This window comes from Andrena cerasifolii, chromosome 1 (genome assembly GCF_050908995.1).
Source record: "Andrena cerasifolii isolate SP2316 chromosome 1, iyAndCera1_principal, whole genome shotgun sequence".
NCBI classification, from domain to species: Eukaryota; Metazoa; Arthropoda; class Insecta; order Hymenoptera; family Andrenidae; genus Andrena; species Andrena cerasifolii.
This window is the reverse complement of record NC_135118.1, coordinates 20853661-20881454: the sequence shown is the minus strand read 5'-3', so window position 1 is coordinate 20881454 and position 27794 is coordinate 20853661. Positions and strand designations below refer to the sequence as shown.

Below are 27794 nucleotides of genomic sequence, written 5' to 3'. Positions count from 1 at the left end.
TGCTATATTCGGATTTCATCTCTGGCTTGTCTTGAATTTTAAAAGAATTCTAGCAAGAAACTTCCCGGCATACGTCCCGGGGAAATGAATCCGGAGGGCACCGTCACAAGCAGGGAATCGCTAAGAAACATTTCTCCAACGTTCAAGTTCTGTAAAAGCAACGTAGTAAATAGAGTATCTGGAGATTGTGTGCCTCCACTAAACGAGACATTGCATGTCAGAAAACTGACGGGGAAACAACGATTTCTCAACTGTCTAAAATAGGGGGGAAGGGAATTTTGATCACGACAGGAATTTTATCGATGAATTAGAATAATTCATACTGTGGCACAGTGAGAATGGTTAATAAATACATAGAGAGTATTTCCTCAAGTCTGTTGAAATTTTTGGATACAATTTTCTTTCTTAAACTTCGCTTAATATAAATGAATTTTTAATAATATGTAGAACATACATTCTGCGTCACGTAAAGTGGTGAACAGAGGTATAGCATTCGTAATTTTTTAGTAGGAATTGCTATCAAACTTTTACGCGGTTTAAACATTTTAAGATAACATACGCGTGGGAGGATAGGGGAGACCGGGGCTAGTTGACTAACGAGGTTAGTTGACTAATTCCCTTTAATTGCTGTATTATGTTATAAATTACGCTGCGATTCGCGATATTGAAGCATATGAATGACCAGCTTGCCATTTAATGTGTCACCGTGACAAAAGCTTGCGTGTTCTATCAGTGAGAATAAAAAATCTAAAAAGATCAGCGGGAAGTAAATATTTTTCTTTCGGCTATTTATGAATTTTTGTCCACTAAGTATTGCTTGATGATTTTTCGTGAATATTTTGTGGAAACGTGATACATTGACTGTAATTTAGGGTGTTTTATTTTATCCGGTGCGTGGAGGTTTTGTACGTACGACCCTTAACATGTTGATAGTGTCGGACGGGGTTACTTGACTAAGCATAGGAATACCACTAAAAAATGCACTTTTTATCCTCAAGATGCAATCGAGACAAAGAGTTTAGCTGCTCAAATCTACTTCCCCCACCACAGATCCCTCCAAACTCACCCCTACCAGTTTTATACCCTATCCTCCCTTCAAACTCTCAGGCCTTTTAAATACACCATAACAAACAAGTAGAAAATAATTACAGTATCTAACACCATGATACTTAATAAAAAAATTACACAGCGTAGGAGTGAAATTTTTTTTTAAAAATTTGTTGGTCCTGGGATATACATGTACGCCTTTTGAATACTATATTGATGGAACTGTGACAGCACATAGACGCCTTTCGCAGCCAAAGGGTTAAAACTAAAAAGTAAATGTTAAGTCAACTAACTCCACAGCCGTGGTTTGTTGAATTATTTGTCTGACTACTCTAAATATAATAAAAACTACGACCTAGACTCAATTAAAACAATTTTAAAAATTAAGCCTGTATACCTAATGAAATTTCTAAACTTTTGCTGTGCAACAAGTCAAGAAAATACCAATGGTCTATTTATAAAAATTAGAAATGTTAAAAATTAGTCCACTAGCCCCGGTCTCCCCTACAGTGTTGAATAATCTTGAGTGGAATTCCTAGCTTTGCTAAATTTGCGTACATTCTGAAAGTTCCCATTAATTTATACAGCCCTTTCATGAAACGGGAAGGAAATATAGTTTCTGTCTGCTTTGCCCAGCGCGTCTGACCATATACGATCTGTTTCCCTTGCTGCTTTATACCTTGCTTCTTGCTTGCACAGATCAATCGTACGTTCCCCAATCTTACACCACCCAATGTGTACGCTATTTTGAACACCCTTTTTAGTGAAAACTGTGTGGATTAACAACGGTTTCCTAAATATGTCCAAAATGTTGCGAGACTTAATGTTCCATTTTAAGAAAATTCTTTGTACTTCGACTAATTCGACTCTAAGGAGAAAGTGGACGCGTGCATTCAGGCAGAAGAAATTGGATCATTGAAAAATAAATTTAGTTCAGTCGAATCACCTTGGCGACCAAAATACATAAATAACATTTTATATATTTGAAACTAGCAATCGCTAAAATAAATCAAATTCAGAACTCTAGCAATAAAATGATATTGCAATACATTTCAGTCGGGAATATTTGTCAATGATGAATAACTTTCAATAACAAAAAGTAAGATGGAGGGCCGTGTGACAAATTATACAACATCCAAAGTTTTTTATTTCATTATTCAATTACGCAATGTTCACTGTAAATTTAATTACAGAATTTCATCCGTTTACGTTATCTGCCTAACGGACAGGCCTAATATGATGATCGTGGCACAACTTGGGAGAAATTATTAATTAAAACAAACCAGATAAAGTCGGCTATCGAGTTTGAAGCTTTAGTTTCAGGTATGCGAGATCTCCGCCGAGATCGATGAATTAATTTAGTTAGTTCTCATCTTCTTACGAGATAACGTGCAATCACCGAGTCAATGTCCGGGAGGAATTTAATAGCAAGGCGGGCAAGTCGAAAGGGGCTTAAAGTAGCACTTGGTGGCTCGATTCGGTTGACAAACGCTGGCCATCTCGTGAAAATCGATGAACAGTGAAATTTCTACTATCCACGTTCGTTGTTCGATCCTTTGAATTTTTTAAACATAAATTTAAATATTCCACGCAGGAGAGACGAGTATCGAGTGTGAAAAATATCTTGCATTGAAAACTGTTCGCAAGAAATGTCAGACTATTTATGCGAACCCCTTCACAAAAAAGCCCGCATGTAAAATATTGCAGTGTGATATTAAGCTTGGAAAGTTTGAGCAGCCACACTCATTTCCTTCATGAAATACTAGTAGTTTAGCCATTTTTCAAGGATTAATATTTAAGTATGGTTCTCTCTCCTCAGATTTACGGTGGACGTTTTCTTTTCTTCTATAATATTATAAAAATTCAGGTGGCTTTCCAGTTTCTCTGGTCTGCGAGAAATCCAAACAAATTTCATTAAACTGATAAAACTTTAAGATCATACACTAAACTTTCAACGAACATTTCTACCTCAATAATCCTTCAAGCACGTTTTCCACAAATAGAAAATTCTGATCAGGATTGAAAGTTTCGAACCAAACTTCAACAGTTTAATAGACGCTTCATCCTTTCCTCGTTTCAATGAAAATTATTCTTCATTTTTATTCATTGCCAACAACCAGTTTAAAGGCGTCAAGGTATATAATATTAATATCCATACTGCCCTCCCCGCATAAATATAACAAGTACACAAATTCCTTTCAAACAGTACGCAGCTCCAAAATATCATAGTTTCTCCACACCATTCCACCACTCAGACTTCTCTAATAAATTCACCCTCGAGCCACGAACAATCCGTTCATTCAACCCCCTCATTCTCACAAGACCTTCAGCATCCGGCATAGAATTTGAGAATCGAGTCGCGTGCCTCGCTGTTGATTTCGACAGCCCGTGAGAAAAGTGGTGTCAGGCGACAAGTGTATCGCTTACCTTTATCCTGAGGGACCATTCGTTACGGGCGTGCCATCGAGAATGCCTAATTCCCCACACATCGCGCCTATTCCGCGCCTAAGGCTGGCGGCTGCTTACAGAATTACTCGAACGGAAACTAATATATCACACCACCACCCCCCACCTTCCTTTCAGTTGCCCTCCGATTCGGGATTTCAAAGGGATCAACTGGCAACGACCGGCCCCCTAAGCTGATCCGTTCATGTCCGCGTACCTCGTCAGCCGAACATTATGCCCACACTGCCCTGCTCTAACCGAGTCGCTTTCCCCTTCGAAATGGACTGCCCTATCAAATGTACATGTCTGTTGCCATTTTCGATATCGTGTCCCGCAGGATGTTCGGACGTGAACGCGTTTCGGGACTGGCACCGACTAAATTCCTGCCGAGTGGCAACCCATAGGACGATCGTGACCCTGGATCCTGCGCCTGGTGGGCTTTCGCTCAGCGACGCCAATGCCTCGATCAAAGAAATCAGGGGCGTACCTGGTGCGGTAATGTAGAGAACAGGTGCGGTCACTGTGGTGCTTTAGTATCGATGGAGGGATCGCCGATCGCTGGTAGTACCGACTTTGAACGATGATAAAAGGGGAATTCTATTGTAACAGATGTTGTAATGGTGGGAAATGGTGGGAATTTTTGGTCTTCAACATTTCAGGAGATGTTAGAAATTTCCGGAACGTGTATATTTGATAAGGGTGTGTGTTGATTTTATAGTTGTTGAATATAAGTAATCTAATACGAGAGGGACAGTCATTCTGTTCGCGAGTTTTTAGCATCGACGAAGTATATGTAGGATAGACCTATCACCTTATGGAACTTTGTGTCACCACAGACGAGGTATAGGTATACTTTGTCTGTGCTTAAATGTTTCCCATAAGATTTAATTTTAATTCCTACCACTCGTGGCGTTGTGATCTTATTTCATACTCAATCGATAACGTAGGGTGTGACGCGAAATGGTAAGGGGACTCCCCCCGAGCGTGTGACACAAAATTACTTACATAGCGAGATAGATCTATCCTATTCCTGTAATAAGATGTTTGGTCTATTCTATACCTCGCCTGTCACGACAATAACGTGGACTTCTTTACTGCACGACCACTGACTACACGACCATGCATCGGTTCGAATAAACTGCTACAACACAGACGAGATATAGGATAGATCTATCAACCAATATATTTTTCTGTCACCGGTTTGGGGGAACCTAGAACTCCCTTATCATTTTTGTGTCGCATGCAACGTTACCGGTGGAGCTTCGAAACAGATTGTAACGCTGCGTGTGGTAGGAATTAGAATTCAAGAAGTCTAACATTAAGTCATTCGAAACCCGCGATTTACAAATGATTTTATTAGAGTAACAATTTAAAAAAGTGCGCCATAGTGTCTTGATCCCCGAAATGGATTTTCGGAGAGAAATCCGCGTAAGTCGTTGACAAACCGAACCAAAGCATAACGCAGCAAAAGCCTACCCTCTATGTCAAACTCTCTCTCTAAACAAGTCACACGTATACAAGTGCGCGCACACCTTTCAGGATTTCAACACATTTCAGAGTAGTTGTTCAGTTGGGCGCTGTTCATGAGCAGAAGCCACTACATTCAGACCTCAAATTATGGGTCGGTAAAACAGTTTTGGGTGGCGACACGAACAACCATAAGGTGATAGGTCTATGCTATACCTCGTCTATGGTTACAAGAATTGGCTGCCCTCTTGTGGTAAAATTAGGAACCCGCAACAGCAGAAATGGTACTTACTACCAGGGGATCATCTTTTCGGCTATCCAGCAATTTATCGCATCAGTTTCGAATTTTGAATTCGCAGAGGGTTAATAAAAACGTGGACCATTCTTCCAGGATCGACTCTACATATCAAAATAATGTAAAAATATCGTATATATTCACAAGAAATACGGTATAAATTATAGTTATATACAAGGAGCAGGGTAATATTAATAGCCTTTAACACAATTGTCCATTTAGGTCTTTACAAATTAAGAATCTCCAGACCGCTCGTGAAATTGCAACCGTAATTAACGTTCTATTAAAATGAAAGTAATATTATAACAATTATTTCTCCCCTTCTAAAGCCGAGTACCGAGTCTTCTCCAGACGATATCTTCTCTTTCTTTCGATTCTATATTCTTTTTCCACTTACAACAAACAGACTTGTAAACTGCCTTCGCATCTGAAAATAGGCTAGCGATTAGGAGCAGTATCACGGTTGTGAATATTACACTATGCGATGACATCGTCCCTTGTACATTGCATAAGTAATCACGGGCAGAAATTGTGGTAACAGGGATGGGGTATTTAAACTTTGCATTATCGCCCACGATATTGTATAGGTGTGTATATACCAGTATCACGCGATAGCGGGATAACCTATATTGTTCAACCACGATACCACCTACGTTAAAGTGCTACGGAAGCCCTTAATGTAATAACGGGACGGTGCTCCAACTTCTATTAAAATACATTTCGCTACTGGAGTTCCTTTTTCCCCCAAATTAAGGATGCCGTCTCATTTCTGTTATGGTCCGAATCAATCGAAGCGTCCCCAGTAAACAAACGGACCCTTATGAAACTACCGCGGTCGATAAAAAGAACTTGTACAGAGGTGACATCGCTAGGCACTCTGCGGAGACGAACTTTCGACGCATAGTTGCCAGATCTTCTGTTCTCTCTATCGTTGGCACAGAGTTCGCTCTTTCTATCGAGAAGTCTTAAAGGAATACGGCACGAGAGCTGCGTCTAGCGTCAGCGCAGCTGAACGTAGCAATAATGAAAGATAAAGAAGTCCGGCAGTGTAGGAAGGAAAGATGGAAAGACACCAAACCTGGCATAATTTCAACCATAATCATTAACGATATTACACATAAAATTTATTTACAGAATTGAAAGCCCGTTTCGTTCAAAGTAGTCCGACTTAAATTATTTCCTATCGATTTAATCGGCAGAATCACTTTTCTACTGATACGATGAAAAGTAAAGAAATTCTGCTTCTGCATAATCGGTGATACGACTCATCGCCGAGCAACTTCAGGCGGCAGGTTAGACGGGTGAGCGAAATGTATGTACAATGTTGCTCGGCTCGGGCCTCGTTCAAACGCACCAGACCACCCTGCACGAATGTCTACCGGAGGCAACTATACCCGCAAAGATTTCCTTCTTGTCGATTCCAGGACGAAAGTTGGTTGAAACGGTTTGATTCCTACATTACACGTACACGTTTTTCCTAGCTTGTGCGAGCGTACGCACGCACTTCAAGGCCCGGTGAGACGGCAGCCTTAAGCCCCGATTTTCGATGACAGAGCGACGATGAAACGAAAGCTGAAGAATTATGTCGTTACGTATGTGCATAGGCGACTACGCTTGTTTCGTGAGTGTCAAGAGTCTTTTCTGGGAAATCCCCTGACTCTTTCCTTTCGACTATCAATGCACATACATTCCAAGCGCACAATGTAGATTATCGTAGGTGAATCAGGTAGCAGAAACCGCATGCTATGTTCTACTCCGTCATATATTATCCGGAGCCGTCAACTGCAGACAATATCGGATCGAATGATCTGTACGCCTTCCTCAAGGCTTTTCCGTGTTCGATAGAATGCAATTATGTTGCAGTATACACTGAAAACCCATTACAACGTGCACCGGGCATTTTCAAGGGATAGAAAGCATTATACTCGTCGATAATTAATTGAGGAGTTGAAATGGTAAACGATGTGAGTGCGAAAAAAAAATGAAAAATAATTTTTTAGTGGAAAAGGATGGAAATTCCATGCGGAGTATAGTGGCAAAAGTTATAACCGCTAGAATAATTTATTCCGTGTGTTATGGCTATCGGAAGATAGAGCTAAAATCGTAGGTGCCAATTTCGCTGTGGTGAAGAGCGATGAAAGTGCCAGCAATCTTCACGGCCGTAATCTTTGTGTTCCCCTCTAAATCAGTAAAGGTGGAATAGCGACTGTAACACCATAGCGATAAATGAATCTTACATCATTGTAAGTGACAAAATGAACAGACATACGTTTCTTGTTACTACTGAAAAATTTTAACTACTGGCACTTACATCGTTTACCATTTCGACTGCTCAATTTAAGTTAAACTACAAGAATATCCACCCCTCGCTCTACTCACCATCCATTAATGAGTAGCAGAACGTCGATGGCAGAAGAACTTAATTACCTAAGAAAAGGAATAAAATAAATCCGCAAGGGAATCCGCTTACTTTTCCACTCCGTTTCGCTCCATCCCTGTCACGATTATCATCCCCGAGACTTTCCGAGAGGGAGGTTCTCGTACTTACCCCTGGATTACCTTTCCCCTTCGCCGTGCAACGGTAATTACGCGATCCATCGCGAATCGATGCGCCACCCACCCCGACCGTGCGGCACTCAATCCTCCCATACATATGCATCCCGTTCGAAGTGTCCGATCGTGATATGCATTTGTTAACAAACGTCATCGAAAGCAATAATTCCTCCTAGGTGGACAGTTAACACGCAATCAAACCGATGATTATTCTCTCTAACAGTCGATGATCTTATTGGTCACCAGCCAGGCAGGCCTCCGGTACGTGATATTGTGGCAATCCTATTTGAATTGTTAATACGCGGAGAAAAAATAGCGGCACGCCAATGGGTGTGCGCTATTCACGTGATCGCGAACCGATAATTATCGTAGTTCGATCTTCGCCTGCTGGTTTTTATCCGTCTCGCTTCCGCGTCTACCCGTGTATTCTCCGCGCAAAAGGACCCACATCCCCATGGCGCATCCCCCGCTCGCCGATTTGCTAAATCTGGCCAGCGGGCTCGCTGGAATTACGAATTTTTTTTTCGAGCCTCGCAGTGTGCTTGCCACACGGCATCGTGATATAACACGAATCGTTCCAAGTGTGGTAAACGCGCATAATAATGTCGTTCGCCCTTGATTCGCAGGCGAGTGATTTTCCTGTGATAATGAAAAAAAAAAGGATGTGGTAATTTCGCAATATTGCTATTCCATTAAACTTCAACAGATAGGCGTGAATTCTGGTGCACGCCAGCTGCAACGATCGTGTATCAGAGATTCCTTCTCGCGATACGTAATCTGCGTGGAAACGTTCACTAAGTTAAAGACATTTTCCAAGTGCGGCGAGCCGACCGACCGCTTTCCTCCGTTTGTCAACGTTGGATCGCTCTTTGCGTAAATATATCGTCCACTGTGACATAGGTGAGCTCACGTAACGTCTAAGAGCTTGGGAAGTGGGTTAGCCGCGTGACCAGAAAGCGATGCTTGATCCCGGGAAAGGGGTGAGAAGGAATGGACGAAGCTTTATACGTGCGATTCTCGCGGGCATTCCGTTCTTCGATGAATTTACCTGATTTAAAGTCGCACGAGTGTGCCTCGTTAAACTGGCTTAAATTTTACCAGCCGAATTTTCTCACTCCTTTGTATTGAAAGGGCATCTGCTGTTGGTCCCGTTCAATCAATTATAACCAGGGTTGCCACCTCTCCGGTTTTCGCCCGGAGGCTCCGGTTTTACTGGAGAAATCTCCGAGTTGTATAAAAAAAAGAGATAATAAGAAATTGTGATATTATACAACGGCTCCAATCGGATTCCAGATTTCCAAATTTTTAATTTTATTAATAATTTTTAACCCATGCTACTAATTAGAGTACATTTTATATTGTATTAATTATTCCTATATCAAACTACTAAATTTGACCACCCCCACTTTAGGGAATAAACTAAATTTTAGAAAGTCTAGGAATCCGCTTACTCTCCAAAAATCGGATTAGAGATTTTCAAATTTTTAATTTTATTATTAATTTTTAATCCATGGTACTAATTACAGTACATTTTATATTGTATTAATTATTCCTAAATGAAAATACTAAATTTGACCACCTCCACTTTAGGGAAAAAACTACATTTTAGAAAGTCTAGGAATCCGCTTACCCTCCAGAAATCGGATTAGAGATTTTCAAATTTTTAATTTTATTATTAATTTTTAATCCATGGTACTAATTAGAGTACATTTTATATTGTATTAATTATTCCTAAATGAAAATACTAAATTTGACCACCTCCACTTTAGGGAAAAAACTACATTTTAGAAAGTCTAGGAATCCGCTTACCCTCCAGAAATCGGATTCCAGATTTTCAAATTTTTAATTTTATTATTAATTTTTAATCCATTCTACTAATTAGAGTACATTTTATATTGTATTAAACACCCAAAAACCAAATATTTGCATAAAATCTATTTAATATTATTTTTTAGTAATATTGAAGTTTTTTTTTATTATAGTAATAAGTAGAGTTATGTAACTAATATAGATTAATTTTATATTAAATAATTTATATACCTATATAACTCTACTATATACAATAATAGTTATTAATTAAAAAAAAAAACAGATACTTCTAAATTCTGAATTGTTTGAGTTTAAAAGATTTGCAGATTTGTTTTCCGGATATTGGAGAACAAATCTTTTTTGCTTCTTTCATCTCCGGGTTTATATTCGAATCTCAGAGTTGGAATGTGTTGCACTCCGGGATTTATATGGTGATAAGGTGGCAACCCTGATTCAAACTCAACTTTGCCTCTTTACGAGAGATACATTGCCGTCGAACGAGATACTTTCGATGTTCTTCGCGCGTGTTCCTACAGCTGTTGCATTAAAAGCGGCGTACACTACAAGCCTACCGCAGGGGGTGCATTGTATTTCCTTCCGAAAAAAAACAAAGATCATTAGCGAACCTCTGATATCCCTCCACCTAGAAAGATTTCCCTCGGCCCAACTTATATTACCCTTGAGACCACGCAATCAATGTCCGATCTACTTTTCCGTAAGGTCAAAACTATGCATGATACTAGTATTGACGTAAGTCAAGGTGGTAATTCCAAGTGCCACAGCCTCTACAGTAAACACGTTTGCTCGTCACGCGTCTAAACATAGAACGAAATTCAGGATAATAAACTACCAGAACGTGAGGGAACTCTACTAGAAAGAGCGACGGGTTTATGATGGATATCGTTAAAACCATATCCCTGTTACAATGTAGAACGGTGATATAGGGAGCAAAAAAAAAAAAGAGACACCATGCGAAAGGGTGTTCTGAACAATCGCCGGTGGATATGCGCCGCAATGCTCCGCGATCACCGCGAAGTAAATAGTAATTAAAACCAGCGCACACTCGCTGCCGATCGCGGTATCAATTAAAGCTGGCCGTGCTGAATATAAATTGCACAGAACTCCGTATCGCGTCTATGAATTTCATGCGCCTTTCGCAGCCGCACATCGTGGAGGGAAAAGAGTCGGAGGGATTCTTGGCAATTAATAGAGAGAATGATAGGAAACCCGTAAAAACGCGTTAGATAGAGGCGTGGCGAAATAAGTGCCTCGTATTGGTGTACACTGGCGGCGAGATAAAAATCTAGCCTTGCATCGCAGGTGTGGTCTAGCGTAGTATAATTTTTACGCTGGTTTCGCGTCGCTGCAATATGAGTAATGACGACTTTATGGGTCGGCCGCCGCTCATTACGAACAGCAATTCTGAAATTGTGCACGGTGCCGTTCAACTCGACCGCGTTGCACGCAAAACCGACTGTTTCCCTTTCTTTTTTTTCGAGCCGCAATTTAACGAATCGTGGCGATGTATGAATCGACAAAGTAGACGATAAACGTGCCTGAAGAACACGCGCCGCCGATACAAGGCAGACATTACCTCCCCATAGAAAAACGCCCCCGCCGAAGTTCGCGCGAGCTGGGTTTTGTAGAGATTTTAGGTAAGCAGGAAACCTCGTGGCGCAATAACATTGCCCTTGTTCTATATCGTTTCTTTGAACAGTCCGCGCTCAGTACTGTGCAAAAGCGGAGGCCACATATCGATAGAAGGGAAAAAGCATGGTCTACGAGTCCACAGTGTTGAAACTACCAGCGATCCCTTTGGCTACATTCTCGTATAATTCTTTAAAAAAATTGGGGTGTTTTTTTTTTTTAAACAAAACTGTAACACATAGGGTAAAAGGTATTTTTGGAATTGATTTGTACATCTTTTAAGATGATAACATTTTTTTTGTATCGTTTTCTTTCTAACTAATTGACGAGTTTGCAAAAATTCTTTCGGGTTTCCTTTCTTAAATGAACTCGCTATCGTATTACCAACTTTCATAAGCGTTGGTTCACTCAATTTGATGTTATTGAGCGTAACAAATTACCGGCTTCAGGGCAATTTTATTAACACATGTACCAATCATCGAATTTTCATTAATCTGCCGTAACGATTAGTTTTAGAAACACTTTCTATTTTCGATTTCAGATGAGAATAAGCCTATCTTGAAGTATCGGGTGCACGGTGTGTTTATCACTGTCAGAGTTATTGATTTCGGGAATTTCGCGATTTTCGACCTTATTCTGGGATCTTTAAGCGTTTATAGCTCAGAGCAACGTTAACCGATTTTTATGCAATTTTAGGTACATATGTAACTTACTTCAATCTACAAACGGGTTTTTTGAATTTTCATTACAGGCTCACAAAAAAAAGTTAAAAAAACGACCGTTACAATTTTTTTTCTATTCCGACCAAATGCATTTTTTTCAAAACGGCGAAATACGTCACTTAGCAAATTAATCCTTCTAGCTTCTAAAAAAAACTCATGTCGTTTGGACCAATTCTAAAAAAGTTATGCGATTTTAAAAACCGTCCAAATACATTTTTTACTCACTGTATTTATTCAACTTTACATCGGAGAAAAGACAACAATTTTTTTTCTATCTTCTTAAAATATGTATAAATCAATACCAAAGAGACTTTTTACCTCGTCCGTTACAGTTTTCTTCCAAAAAAATCCCCCACGTTTCTGAAGGGCTTACGCGGGAATGTACCCTTAGGGTCAGTATCAGATATGCCCGGTTAGTCACTGCCTATTGAAACGCAAGGCCATTCAGTGCGTCTGTCGCACAGTATCCAAACGAATCTGCTACCAATCCGTGCATGACGATTCTCGATACAAATAATTAATAATTAATTAGGTTGCCTGTTTACCATTGGAATTTAGGTATATAGATCCTCCCACTCGCGGGTGGCCGCTAGTTGTTGATACGCGTTATGAGCGTCGAGGTCGATGATTATGTAAAATAAAGGATAAAAATGATCATTCAGCAAGGAGGTAGGAGTGCTTAGACGCTGCGATAGCCGGTATGTTGATTTATTACTGGCGTTGGAATCACTAATATCGGGTTGTTGTTTCGTTCGATCCTATAGACCTATCGTTTATTTAATAATTCATATGTTGTCGCATTCGCTCGTCTTTGGACACGTACGTAACATATTTACAGTGTACTTTACAATATACTGGCATATGCAACGTACGATTAATCGAAGGATCCATTTAAACCACTTGCAATTAGTTCCCTAGGCGTGCGCGACAGAAAGCAGTCCGCGCCGTGGACTACGTGACGAAAGGTATGATCTGCGATACGCGATCGTAATCTGCGAGTCCAAAGACTTCTTGAATAATTAAGCATCGTTTTAATGTTACATGAATAGCCAAGCATCCGGTCGCAGTTAGCATAATTAATTGCACGCTCCTCTGTTCCTTCTCCCAGTTCCCGAGCCGTGTCTCGTTCTCCACTTCATTCTCTCGTTCTCCACTTCAAGCTCTCGTAATGAGCCGGCTGTAAACGTGCCCGCCGTTAAACCAAATCGATTATAAATCTTCGAACGACGATATCGGCCGGCGATCAACGTTTTCCCTATAGTTCCTCTTTTATTAACGCGCGCGCGTGTCCGGCGATTATGCAAGGATTCGAGCAGTCGCGTGGCTTTGTTCCGTGTAACTCGAAAGCCTCGGAATATCGTAATCTAATTAAGGCACGTTCAATGATTCATCGACACCGGTGGGATCGCCTTCGACGCTCTGCTTTCCCTTAATAACGATCCGCGCTGGAGAATAACGCGTTTCATGGTGAAACCGTGTAATTGGAGGGCGATAATGGACGGGCCCTTAGAAAAGACGGGATAGAAAATTTTAGTGAAGTTTATTCTGCGCTTCGACATCCTTCGCCATTTGAATTTTGCTTGGACTTATTGGGACGGCCGCTTTAAAGCAGTGTTTCCTAACAATTTTTGAGTCGCGATCCCCTTTTATAATGTTCAAATAACTAAATTTGTAGGGTGAATTTATAAGGTTAAGAAAACACAGTAAAGATAGATATTTCAGAATATAGTTCTAAATGATATAAAAAAATATATGTATATAAAAAATATAAAAAAAACCGTGGCGACCCCCCAGAAACCACTGCGCGACCCACAGATTGGGAATCGCTGCTTTAAGGGTTACAGAAGAATGTCTAAAATTTGCTTGCACTTGACGCACAGTACTTCGTATGTACTTTATATGAAATTATAGATTATAGGGTAGAGTAGTTTCCAATCCACATGCTTGTGGAACCAATGTCCAGGAGTGAACGAAATCATAAGAGGAAAACTTAAAGGTTGCCAATTATGACGTTCAGAGAGTGTGACAGGTCGACAGGATAAAATGTGTAGAATTTTCCTCTTAATAGTTATGGCGCGCATGTAGGCGTGGAAAGTATCAGGCAAGGGCGTTTAGTCTAGAAATTCTGCATTTTTGACTTATTCTCCTACGTTGCACCATCATAAATCGGACCGACGATCGTTATTCCGCTTCGCTGTCAGTATTCTTGGAAATCTATTATAGAAAGGAGTTGCCATTGACAAGGTAACTGAATTTGAATAGTACTTTTTAATATGTACTGTGGGAGGGAATTTCTGGAAGATTATCGATCAACCTTCTTGCGGACTTGGTAGACTTCTAACGAACGAACAGAATAGTGATTTGGCAATATTTAAAGGAGAATAACTTAGACGTGCAAATACCAGTTACGATAAGGGGAATGACTCGATCAACCGTATCAGAAGCAACGTACCTGGTATGCGAATGAATCGAATATAAACTTGTACGAACGAGGTAGTGGCCGTTAACTGAATTAAATGAGACGAGGTCGCATACTTGATTTAATACGTACCTATCCCTGCTTGCCAATTAACTGCAAGGCATCGATACAAGAAGCTGATTCAATTTAATCAGCTACTTATCGAGGAATTTTACAAATGTAATTTATAACTGTAATATATATACATATTAAAACAATTTCACTCTTTCTGAAACATGTAAAATGGCACTTTTTACACTCTGGCTCCGGAGTCCAGGTATATGATTCTGTGTAAAATAGAGTTTATTCACTCTCGAGGGTAACTCACAAGACTACATCGAAACTAAAGCCACTTTTCGATCTGTGGGGTGATAAAATTTTATACCGTGATCGTTCTAATTACCCCGTCACGTGTTAACTGCTCATCGGTAATATTATTGGCTGACATGAATGGTAAAAGCGACTAAAGTGAAATTTACTTGTACATTTTTAGAGGGAGAAACCTACTGTGTAATATCGACTTCTCAATTTGATCGTAATAGCAACGACTATTTCCCCCTCATTTCCCTACTAAGCCAAAGGTAATTTCAAAATTTCCCTTCTGGTTACCACACACCTGGCAAAGACTCGTCGCGATTTGTTTTACACAGCACGCAAGTGGAGGTGATCTTCCCATCTTAATGAATAACATGTAGGATAAAGTAGCCGAATATGAGACCCATTTCTTAAAAACATCATAACACTTGACTGAGAACACTTTTAGTAAAATTCGATACACGTTTTAAACGTAGAATATGTATTCTTTAGCAACCTACTAGAAAGTACTATAACAAAAATTCTGTTTCTTCATAATAAAATTAAAACGAAAGTCATTCAAATACGCGGATAAAAAATATGGGTGCCTAATATGAGACCCAGTTTGTTTTTTCCTGAAACTTTTGACCTGTGCAAAACAAGCATTCTGTATCATAATTTTCTTTCTTAATCACTTTCATCATTCAGAGCAATTTCTTCTTCACTCTCATCAGTAGAACTTTCACGGGTCTCATATTTGGAAACAATAACATGATAACTGCAAAGTAGCTTCGAAGTTAAGTCTTCATCATTTAACGATATAGAACAAGTAAGTCTTAAACTCCATTCCAAGCACTACACAACAGTATTTGTGAAAATCATTATACACTTTAGAGGTATTTGTAAGTTAATCAAGCTACTTCAAAAAATTTCTGCAACGTATTTCAGAAATACATGCTTGCTCTGTGCGGTCAAAACAACTAATACAACGTTATTTAGTAAAGAAATAGCATCGCTATGACATTCTAGAGTTCTGTAGCGGAGATAAGTTGGGGTCTCATATTAGGAGAGGTCGTGAAATTCGGCTACTTTACCCTACAATAGAAATAAACTTCCAACAGTCGAGGAACTCAAAGCGTACATTTACTACACTTCACTGAATATCGTGCCTTGAAGTCGTTTACAAGCAATAATTTGTGGCCGGTTCTTTTTGCACCGTAAATTCTATTCAATTCTTCCAGCTGAGGTATCACAGAACGTTCGTTGCATAATGGTACGATTATTGTAATTGGTCACCGATTTTTTGCCGTTTTAAACCATCCAATCCTTTGGATTACCACTTGTCGAAGATTACTTACGCCTTTGCATTACGGCATTAGATATTAGGCGCGAGCTTCAATAGCGTTGCGCAATAGGAACCTTCCTATAATTCCCTGAGAATAATTGAAGGGTCCTGATAGAAAACACTGTAAGTGTCAAAAATCAAATTCTACACTATAGTATTAGGTACCACTTGCACGTGGTACAGAAGAATCTGATAACTATTACCGTTTCGACACAAAAGATGCTCAAAGCTGAATATTTGCATTTTTTTTTCAAAATCGATTTTCTCAAAAACTGAGGGTGATGGCGACAAATGGGTTGCGGATTCGTTTTCAGGGCCCGAAAACCTATCAGAAACAGCTATTGAATGTTACGGGTCCAGATGGCTGTTGTACTGTGTTTTCTAATGCAAAATCTTTTTTATTTAATTTTCCTTTGACCCTTCAATTATTAAGAATTATTTTTCGATATAGGTGTAAAAGCGAACGAAACTGTACTTCACAAATATCAACGGACGGCCGGAGGAAATATTAACACAAACTAAATTAGGATCGTGCGGTGTTACAATAAAAATTGTAATAACTGGTGCTGTATATGAAATCAATGTAAACATACGTCAAATCATGGAGACAATGTTTATTGGCTTGACTTTGGCAGTTTCTCTTTGTCCAGCTATTATGCCGAGATACATTGGCGTCCTGTAGCAATTCATCATTCGTGCGTTGACTACAGACGCGAAAGGACAGGTGTTTACCTTTTAAACTGTAAAATGATCGCGATTTTTGGAACGGTATTACTGATCAGCGTGATCATAGCGTGCGTTGGGCCACGGTATTATTGCAAGAAGCGGGAGGAAAATAATGGTGAGTCTGAACCAACCACATTGCGTATACAGGTGATTATTCCCCTGGCGGTGCTAAAGGAGTAACACGAATAAAAGAATTTCTGTAAAAGTAACCGAAGACATTGCTTAAAAATTTTCTGTAATATATTGTACAAAATGCGTGTGAAATATACGTGGTCGAGTATATAAAAATATATATATAAACATTTCAATATATATCCGTTACATTCTCAACGTATATAACGTTACGTTCTCGAGAAATCTTATAATTGCTTACTTCTTATTTCTCGAGAAACTTAAGTCTAGGAAAAATATTATAAATCTCATTTATTTTCGTAAATGAATGTATTACTAGTTAATCGCGAACGTATAAGCACATCTACAATTTATAATACATCTTATTAATAATATCAGAACCTATATGAATTCCAATAGAAAATCACAGTACAGAAGATTCGATATTATCAACTGCTGGAGGTGCTGTTAAATTCTTATTTAAAAATTTAGAAAAATTGTATACTGAATTAAGTACCTAATGAGTTTCTTGTGGCTATTAAAGAAGAAATATTGAAAAGAGATTTTTGCACGATCCAGAATTTCTTCCAAAAGGGTCAAAAGACGCATTTTTCATTTAACAGTCAAGATAGATATTTCTAAAACGTCAAAATATAGCAGTGACAGATTTTGCTACAAAAAAAAATAGATTCGCTGACGCTACATTAGACGCATTGTGCTATTTAAAAATAAATTTTAAAACCAAAAAAGAAATGTTTCGCTTTGTACAAATTTTGTATTAAATAAATAAATTTAGCAATTATATTTAATATCTGTTTTTTCATTTACACAAGTTTTGTATAAATTAGACAAGAATATTAATTTAGTTAAAGTTTTCTTGTGGTTTTGCTAAATATTATCAACGTTATTCCAAAAATATAATTTTTGCAATATTTTTTTCAATTTCTCGAGAATTCTCGAGAATTCTCAAGAAATATAATCTCATTTCTGATTTCTCGAGGATCAAAAAATATCGAGAAATCAGGAACACTATGCATGACGCTTCTCATCCATGCACATTTATATAAAATCCATGGAATCATAAATAATCCTAATCTTAATTTCATATACAATGAAGAAGCAAGTTGAACAGATGCGTACCTTGTACTGACGTTGTTAATGGGCTGATGAATGGACATTTTTGGCATACCATTGCCGTTTTTATTCATGAATCGAATAAGGCGGCAAGAGTAAAGGGAATGCCGGTGATTGGTTTTACAAGCACGTTTAATTGGTCAAATAAAAGTAGAACGAATATTTAGATACCGGAGAGCCGATCGAGGGAGAAACGCCTTTGGTTCATATAAAGATATCGCATCCCCATCGAAGCCAGCTCACGAACGACACCTACTCCGATGTTTACGATTGCAGACGGAATTCTATCGATTCGAATGACGCTAAGGAAATACAGCAGGTTGTGCAAGAAGCAGAACCGGTTCCCGCGGAAGAAGCACAAATTGTTTCTGTGAAACCACCCCGCGAACGACGCAGGTATGGGGGAATTTATTAATTAACGAAGGGGTCCATTTCCATTAATCAGGGGTATATATCTACAAGTGCCTTCAGTTATCCGAATAATATAATTAAATGCGAAATGAGATGAAATACTACCTGGATTAAATACGAAATAGAATTTCGCGGTTGATGAGTTTCATTCACTCAGTGGATGATAATAGATAGTTAACTCGTCACACGGAGTGTATCGCACCCCAAGAGCAATTTCCGAATTCAAACGTCGCGTCCTTACTACTTCCAAAGGGGATTTATCGTGAAAAAATAAATAAATCGCTTCCTTCCACAACCGTGGAAAATCGCTCTTTGACAATTGTCATCCTATCCAAATTTACATTTCTAGAAAACAAAACTATTATACAGCATTACGAATATAGAATTATCATTGAAAAGTTAAGATTGAAAAATACGAAAATGGTAGCGCGAAAATGACTTAGTTATTAATAAATATTTTTAAATAAAAATATTACGATGCACGGTGCTAGATGTAATCCTTAAAAGGAAGAAAGATTTTTTGAGAAACGTGGTACAGCTTTTGAGTAAAAAATTTCCAAAGACCACCCTTTTTCGGCCGCCTGACTGAGCATCACCCCTTAATGTAATCAACTGTTTCAGAATATCAACGAGAATATGGTCGCCCGCGCTGAGAAACCAGCTTGAAAATATTACAAATTCCTCCTCGGAAGTGTCTGGCAGAAATATGATAGTGGTGCAGGCGCAGATTGAAGCGAAGCCTAGAGCCCTTGGGTCAAGCAGCCACGAGGCCTCCGGGATGCATCAAAGCATATCATTTCCACCCGATTATAGCACTTCCCCGGGATTGGTTCTGAATCGGAAATATTTGCGCGATGAGAAGTGGAGGAAGAAGTCATCGATTGTTGTGAAGAAGCTGAAGAATATGAAGAGGACGCTGATTTGCTCCAGGTTAGCGCGCAAACCCTCAGCAGTCCCTGTAATCCTACTTTCCCTGCTGAAACTTAAGCGGAAACTTTATTCGCAGATCCGACAAGTCGACCGATATCAAAGAGTACACAGCCGACGAGACCCAGAGATTGAATCTTCCAGTCTTCCCCGCTGCCGATCAATGTTTGCCAGTAGATCACTCGACGATGCTCCGCAAGAGTCGAGTCGTAGACGCGTCGACCTCGACTAGGATAAGTGGCAATATTTCAGGCACGAAACGGCAGAATGACGAAATCGTTAGGAAGCACGATAATTCGAACAGGAGCGATGGTGCTTGCTCGAAGAGAGCAGAGATCGATCGTCCCTATTCGAATCCGGGCGGCCTGGGGGAAATGGTCTCACTGATCAAGCATCGATCTGTCAATGGGAAGTCAGTATGCGACGTCAGGATCAGTGGCTTAACGATGAACCAGTCCGACTTGGTGGATCTGCTTGAAGCAACAGGAGGCGCGACTCCTTCGGCGTCCATCGTAACAACCGAGGAGGCCTCGATATTTTCCATCAAGTTCCAGCGTCCGGGGAACAACAGCGGGGAGATGCGCGCGAATGATAGCTCATTCCTCGAAGGCTCGTTAAATAAACTATTGAAAATCTTGCCAGAAAGATTAGAGGAGTCAGCGCTTTTCAGGCTGTTCCGATCGAAAGAGCAGTCGAAACCGTCGAATCCTGCGCCCCCGTCTATCAAAATCTCTGATCACTCGACGACATTGGGCAGGTCCAGGAACGAGACCTCTTACCTAGCGGCTCCTAACGCCAGAACTAGAATAGTGGCCGACAACTCGGCGCCCGACAGAGTCAGTAGCGTGTCGAGAAGATTCATTAACTATCGTACGTCGTGATTCTTGGAAGAACGCCGAATATGAGATCGCACTGGCGATTTTTATCGACGGACGGGTATGAGGTGCTTTTTTTCGACGAATTAATCTCCTCTAAATTCCGTGAATCGGCGCAAGAATCCTCGCCAGGATTCTTCGTTCTTCTTGCAATACCAAGAATTATTGTTACTTGCTCGACACGGGTGTTTTTTATAAAAATTCTTGCGCTCTTAGCCTGTCATTCGTCACTGGAGAAAAGAAGGAAATAAAATTCTCGAAGGAAACACTACGTACGAGCAAGATACAAATAGTAAGAGCCACATTAATGTTTTTATCCGCGGTATATATCGAAATAGGTGTAGTGACTTACGAAAATAACAATTTGTAGTTAACCTTCGCAATTGACGGCGCCTGGGTCCGAGCAGACCCACGCGTCGTATTTCAGAGGGATACAGATACTAATACTAACGATCACATTAGTGTAAAAAATCCACGCTGCATCGACGTGTTTGTAATTAAACTAAGTAGTCAATAAGTGTATTGCTACCGCATTCTAGTCAACGATCATGTAATTCTTGCAACAAGGTCCGTCATGGATCGATAGAATTAGTGTAGAAATATAAATGGATTCTATCGAATTACATTTCACTAATTAATCGAAAGCAACGCGTCGTAAATTCCTCTTGCACTTCGTTCGCGCCTCAGTTGGAATTGCGCAATTATTAAGAATCGTTCGCACGTGAACTATTTTGCTCCTCGATTCCTTGGTTACATAAAATCCCGAGCTTAGCGCTCGACACAGTTTTTCAAACATACCGAGAAGCTTAATTAGCCGCATTGTCACGCGATAATTAAAAATTTCTGTTTCCCTTTTTGCCGCGTACGTGAAACGGTGCCGCGACGATTGTTATTTAAACCGACAGGAGAACTTCAACAATCCCGCGCGGTTTAATGAAATTTAATTACCACCGAGCAGGTAATAGGAAGTCGCGTCGAAAAAATGCTTGGAAATCTTTTTCCACGTAGAATCGTTTAGAAGACGCACGGCTAGCTGAAAGGAAAACGTTCTCCAAGTATCTCCATTGTTTTGGTATTTATAGAAACATTCTTCTTTACGACAATAGCTTGCGGATCGCGCGTTCGTTATTACTTTATAAATTCATCCGCTATCTTGATTCAATTGTGGAAGATTCAGCGGTTCTTTCCTCGTCGAGGTGCGCATTGACACGATCAGATAGTACATACCCCAGCAAACGGAAACCGACGAATTCCCCGCGCACTGCCCGCAAACACGATTATTGCTCAATGCAAACGATGGTCATAAATCTATCCATCGTATCTTCTCGTTACGCGATCAACGCCTTAAACTGGGGAAATCATTTTCGCAAATAGCTCGCCGGTCAAGGAGCGAAATTTGATATGTCAACGATAATTCACTGAACAAACCTTATCTCGCTATTTTCTACACTTTTCCACGACCAGTCATTAATGAATAGCTTAAGGGAACTGGGCAGTGAAATCGCTGAAAAATCAAGTATTTTTGCGGAATTAATTACGAGGAGATGAACGCAAATACAGACTTTTCCTCTTATGCAATGTTTATTACCATCCCGCAGAGTAAAAAAAATATTTTTTTACCTACATATCTATTCTATGAATGGCGCAACACGAGGGTGATTATACAGTGGTTTAGAAAGAGTGATTTTCAGTTTGCCCTGATATTCAGCTTAAAAATAAACATACAACGGTTTCCTGAGAATATCTTTCTCCTAGGACCCGTACTTTTGGTGGGAAGCTCTGAAAAATAATTGAACCAAAATTATTAAAATAGCGACCAGGAGAAGGCGATTTGTACGATAAATGTCGATTTTCGGGGTGCACAGATGGCTGCTTTTTGTCGCGGAAACCAAAGCTTTTACACTTTATGCTGTGGTACACTCCAGAAAGGAATGTATTTTGAACGTGCCATAAAAATTTCAAATCTATCCGGACTTCAGATTCTTCACAATCAGGAAAACCACAGAAGAAACGCCCCCACAAATCGGACGACTGTAGCGCCGTCATATACATGTATAAATTATGAAAAAAAATTCTTTACAGTTTATATTATTAATAATCATTACTCAAAAGTACTAGACACAATTTGTATTCTTCCCCTTGTAATTAATTCGCAAAAAATACTTGGTCTTCGAGCGGTTTGACCGCCCAAATAGCCCCCTTAATAGCTTACTGACTGCTACAAGCTTAATTGCTACAGCTATCTACAACTGACAAGGGGAGGACACCATGTGGTAGACACCGATTTTGTTGAGCCTTGGCACGATGGATCTATGTTGAAAATAAGTAAATAGGTATTCGAGCTTTTCTTCCAATGGACCTTAATAATAGAGATATTTACATGGAAATTATTAAAAATTTTATAATGGCCGTGGGGTTTTAGTGGGTAAAAATCCCATACTACCCTGGCGTCCCCGGGGGATTCTCCTCTGAAAGAGTCGGGATGCCTTTTGAAGATGTCTCCAATTACTTTTATGTTATCACAGTTAAAAAAAAACTATATAAATTTGTTTTATAAATTACTGTTTTTATAAATTTGTTTTGTTAACTTGGGGAAATCTTCAAAAGGCACCCCGACTCCTTCAGAGAGGAATCCCCTGGGGGCGCCAGGGTAGTGTAGGATTTTTACCCACTAAAACCCCACGGCCATTACGAAATTTTTAATAATTTACATGTAAATATCTCTATTATTAAGATCTATTAGCAGAAACGCTCGGACACCTATTTACTTATTTTCGACATAGATCCATCCTGCCAAGGCTCATCAAAATCGGTGCCTACCACATGGTGCCCTCCCCTTGTGAGTTGCTAGCCGTCGTGTATCCCTCGCGCTGCTTATCGCCGCGACAATTACGCGATGGGCTCCAACCACGACCTTCGTGCAAAACGAACGTTAGACGAGCCTACGTCAAAGTGAGGCTATTAGCAGTATTCCCGTGGTTTGGCATGGAAACGCCTTATCGCCGTGTAAATCGTTGTGCAATTAGTAATCAAGCTTCCCAACGTTAATTGATTTGAATCACACGGTCACGCGGAAGCGAGCCATTGTGCCGGCGACTTTTTCCACCGATAGCTTCTAGGCAATTTTTATCCCCCAATCAGCGCGTGCTCGCTATCACTATTGGGACAAATGCGTAGAAATATCGATGCGGCCTCTGATTGACGTACGATTCTCGGACGGCCGCGCGTCACGGCAGGCATGTTCCTTTGGATAACGATCTCCGCCGACCATCGGTTATGTTAACAGCCGCTGGCTTGAGGCTATCACCTGCGCCGTGTACTCTCTGACTAACTCGCCTGGCTCGATTTCTGAGAAGCGAGCATTGAATACCAGGAGCCGAGTCAAACAGCTCAGATTCACCGGGATTACAATCAGGCAGGTGTTTAGATTTGAAATAGGATTCCGCTGGAATCGCCGAGACGCCAAAGTGCCCGTCAGGCTAACTTCGCAGGATTTATCGATCGGTTAACATGCATTATTCGTTGGAAGAAAAAAGGCGGGACATTACAAGAAGCGTGTAATAAGTAAGATTTATGTCGCTTTTGTGGTGTTCCCCGAAGGACACCAGTTAAAGAACCTCGTTATTTGCCGATTTTTTTTGTTACCCTCGGCTCTGTGGTTGCACGCTTCAATGGTGCTTCCTGTTCCGGTTCGCAGTAAAAGGCCAATTCGCCAGACAGTCGCCGATAACCAGAGGCCCTATTGCAAACATATGTATTTTGATATAAATGTCGATTCCCGCGAACGTGGCCTTCTTACGGACACATTATCATCGCCTTCGTGGAAACGAGGCAGGAAGTCTGGCCGAAACGAAGACGTCAACGTTCCCATTCAGAAATACCACCTGCCCGTTTCCTCGTCAGCGAGTTCGATCACTGTCGATTTTAATCCAGAACGAGTGGCTTCGCTGGCACCACCCTGATCAACAAGCCTGCTTTAGAATTCAAACGAACAACGCGCAAGGCCGCACTGGGTCTGTCCACGTGTCGGAGCATCCTGGCGAAGAAGCTGGGCGCAGATCCTGATTCGCTTAAATCTAAGCGACGTTAATTGCTCCCCTTGTGCGCAAGTATTTTTAACGAAGGAAAGATACGAGCGCGTGCACGTACCGATGCATGCGCAAAAGTGTGAGGCACGCACGGCTGTAAGGATTATTAAGAGCCAATTGCTCGTTTCACAGATCGATTAAAGGGAACGATAAGATCAATTTGTGCAATTGCGAGGAGGCTCGTTTCGCGAATAATTCAACGTTGATCGACGGTAACGATCGACGGGTTACATAATTGATTTATCCCCTGCCGCCGATCGATAACGATAATGCACGGCGGCTGTCCATTATCGCGATATTTTCTCTTTCCTCCTTTTCCTCCGTTGATGCACGTGATTTCGCGACAGGTTGGTCCGTGGCTGTGGGCAAACCTGTCCAGCAACTGTGCGAGCAGGCCCCTGGCAGACCTTGAATTCTCTTATCCCGGTTAGGCACTCGATCTCCCATAAATAGGTGGTTACTTGCACGCCGCACATCTGTTTAGACAAATCGTTATTTATACTTTGAAACGGGTCCACGAAAGCATTAATCATCTATCGGGCGCGAGACGCGGACATAATGGTGATCGATGACTGCGCCTGAATGATATATAATCCTGTAATTGATTCGGTGACAAAGAGATCCCCGGTTAATGAAGATGCTCGTGCCGCCTTCCTCCTGTTCCTACACGTCGCTGAGAGTGTTGAGACGCGCTTCGACTGCGAGTTACACTTTAGGATCGCTATCATCGCTGCGGATAGTTGTCAACTCTTTCTATTTATTGCAAGATGGTTTTTATTACCGCGCCGAGTATTTTCTGCCGTAATCCAAATACATAGCGCGGGTCCTTGAAGATTATTAATGGCAGATCGAACGATTATCGGTATGTCTGCTTCCTTGAACGTGTCGTTTGTGGATACTTGGAAATCATAAGCAACGTAATAAAGCATCTAAATCTGGTGCTGGCAGTGTGGCAGACGTGTTATTAGTAACGCGGGTCGTTAATGAGGTGCAAGCGTCGACACACTTATTCATCCACGTACAAGAGAATATTGCATTCTGCTCCTTTTCCTTTCGTGCTATTGTCTGTGCATAAGGGGTCATTCTACTTACAACAGCCGAAAAATTAAGGTCTTTTTAAAGATATGTTTCTCAGTAAAGGCTATATGTAATGAAATAATTTTTTTCAGTACTGATTGAGCTACTCTTATATTATTAAAAAAAAATTAAAAAGAATTTTTGCAAGTTGTTTTAATTGTTTTTTTACAGTGCCAATATGGCACCTAAAAAAGGAGGTATGTTCATGGCGTAGGTGATTTTCCGGCTCAGGCTTATCCGAAAGAAAAAATTCCAAAAGATTCTTAATCTGTATGAGTGTCGCTATAGACCCTAGCTCAAATAACAATTTTTGTTGAAAAGTAAGGGAATTTGGGGAAAAAATTTGACAAAACACCCAAAGGAATTTATACTCGGATGTTCCATGAGAATTATCTCGGTTACTTCTCGACAAAAGTTGTTAATTGAGCTAGGCGACACTCATACAGATTAAGAATCTTTTGGAATTTTTTGTTGCGGATAAGCCTGAGTCGGGAAATCACCTACGCCGTGAACATACCTCCTTTTTTAGGTGCCATGTTGACGTTGTAAAACAACAATTAAAACAAATTGTAAAAATTCTTTTTAATTTTTTTTGTACAATATAAGAGTAGCTTAAAAAATACCAAAAAGATTCATTTCATTATACGTTGTATTTACTGAGAAAAAATCTTTACAAATAGCTTCATTTTTCGGCCGATCAAAGTAGAATGACTCCTTAATATAATGGTACGAATGGGATGCTTCACCAGCAAATAATTGTGCGCGCCGTGGCATTTTCGTGGACCTTCGCGTAGTCTGTTCACCAGCAGTATGACGTTGAAGAATTCAATCCCATGGAAAAATGTTTAACACCTCAAGGTTCTATAGGATCGCAGTATACACGTCGTCTATGTTTTAATTGCAGGATAATCTGAACGTTCCACTACCATTTTTCTTAGTACAGAAAAGTATTGCGTTCCATTTCGCAACGCTTTCGATTACATTCATGGAACGTGTTCTCCATGAAGTATCATAACGAGCTGTAGTCCTACTTTTGCTTTTTCATCGCAACGTAAAAGCATTAAAAGGGGGTGAGTTGATAAGATTTTAATGCTCTCATCTTTGGCACCCTTCTCTGCAGATTTTCTTTCTCCTTCGAACCCTTCGCAATACAACTCTTCTACCAACGTACCCACTTTTCCTAATTCTAAAACAATGACTGCCGATTCCCTAAAATACTTCAAAATACTTCGAGTCGCTCTGAACCAATGTATAACACGTTCGCTGCCACGCGTTACACGTGACGCGCCAATTCATCGTGACAGCCCGCAGTCACCCATACGTGGCACCTTTACATGTGGCACAGTTTTGCAGCGTCTCGAGTTAATAGCTTCTACGCTTTTCCTACAATTTTCCCCGTAAACCATATCGCTCATGTGCTGCAACAACGAAACAACTCAAAATTTGTAGCTTTCGAGTTATTAATATAGAAAAAGCGGCTGTCGTCTAACAAAACTTTTGAACCCGTTTCCCCAAAAATCGTGAACTTTGAGTTACGTTGTTGTTGCAGCAAATGAGCGATATGTTGTTAAGCAGCGTTACTCGGTGCATAAAATAATAATCTGTTGGCAACGAAGGATTATTAAAAATGGAAGTGTATTTATTAGTTTGTACACGGTTTCACATCGGTTCTCTACTTATTAAATAATGTTAATTTGAAGTACGTTAATTGAGTTTATTGCAACTAGATAAATATTAAAAATTGACACTATAATAGACAAATTTTCTTATTTACTACATTTTATAAAATTAATTATATGAAATTATTAAAAATTTCATAATGGCCGTGGGGTTTTAGTGGGTAAAAATCCCACAACTACCCTGGCGCCCGCGGGGATCCCCCTCCGGAGGAGTCGGGGTGCCTTTTGAAGATTACCCCAAGTTAAAAAAAAATTATAAAAAAATAATTTATAATTTTTTTTTTTAACGCGAAGATATCATCAAAAGGCACCCTGACGCCTCCAGAAGGGAATTCCCCGCGGGCGCCAGGGTAGTTGTGGGATATTTACCCACTACAACCCCACGGCCACTATGAAATTGTTAATAATTTCCATGTAAATATCTCTATTATTAAGACCCACTGGAAGAAACGCTCGGCCACTTATTTACTTATTTTCGACATAGATCCATCGTGCCAAGGCTCATCAAAACCAATGTCTACCACATGGTGTCCTCCCCTTGTTAGTGCGAATAAAGCAAAAGCAGAGAATCGCGACGTTCGTCAAAGAACAACATCGGAACTCGTTTACATCCCAGTTACTCGGGGCATTTGTCCCGATCCTTTTCTTCGGGATCCCCGTAAACTCGTTGAGCCGTGTATACGT

At 40.2% G+C, this 27794-nt stretch overlaps 2 protein-coding genes and 1 long non-coding RNA gene across 4 annotated transcripts in view; 2 read left to right on the top strand and 1 right to left on the bottom strand.

The window, feature by feature from the left end:
- LOC143378317 (uncharacterized) overlaps window positions 1-3853 on the bottom strand; it is a 160994-nt gene extending 157141 nt beyond the window's left edge. For both annotated transcript variants that reach the window (XR_013088186.1, XM_076830017.1), the window contains exon 1: window positions 3475-3853. The gene's annotated coding sequence lies outside the window, so the exon portion shown is untranslated. The remainder of the gene's footprint in view (window positions 1-3474) is intronic.
- Window positions 3854-16769: 12916 nt separating this feature from the next.
- LOC143378235 (uncharacterized) lies at window positions 16770-20910 on the top strand. Its single transcript, XM_076829991.1, has 4 exons — window positions 16770-16923; window positions 18221-18449; window positions 19086-19394; window positions 19471-20910. The coding sequence occupies exons 1-4, from the start codon at window positions 16830-16832 to the stop codon at window positions 20270-20272; spliced, it is 1434 nt and encodes a 477-aa protein (XP_076686106.1). The 5' UTR covers window positions 16770-16829; the 3' UTR covers window positions 20273-20910.
- Window positions 20911-25892: 4982 nt separating this feature from the next.
- On the top strand, window positions 25893-27192 carry LOC143368279 (uncharacterized). Its single transcript, XR_013085195.1, has 2 exons — window positions 25893-27015; window positions 27048-27192. It is a non-coding gene; the product is annotated as an uncharacterized LOC143368279 (long non-coding RNA).
- The last annotated feature ends 602 nt before the right edge of the window (window positions 27193-27794 follow it).

What these genes read in the sequence shown, in the direction of transcription:
- LOC143378235 (XM_076829991.1), top strand. Translation starts at nt 16,830, where the DNA reads ATGATCGCGATTTTTGGAACGGTATTACTGATCAGCGTGATCATAGCG. An exon ending in CCACCCCGCGAACGACGCAG is followed by an intron (nt 18,450 to 19,085) that starts GTATGGGGGAAT and finishes CAACTGTTTCAG; the next exon opens with AATATCAACGAGAATATGGT. An exon ending in AGGACGCTGATTTGCTCCAG is followed by an intron (nt 19,395 to 19,470) that starts GTTAGCGCGCAA and finishes CTTTATTCGCAG; the next exon opens with ATCCGACAAGTCGACCGATA.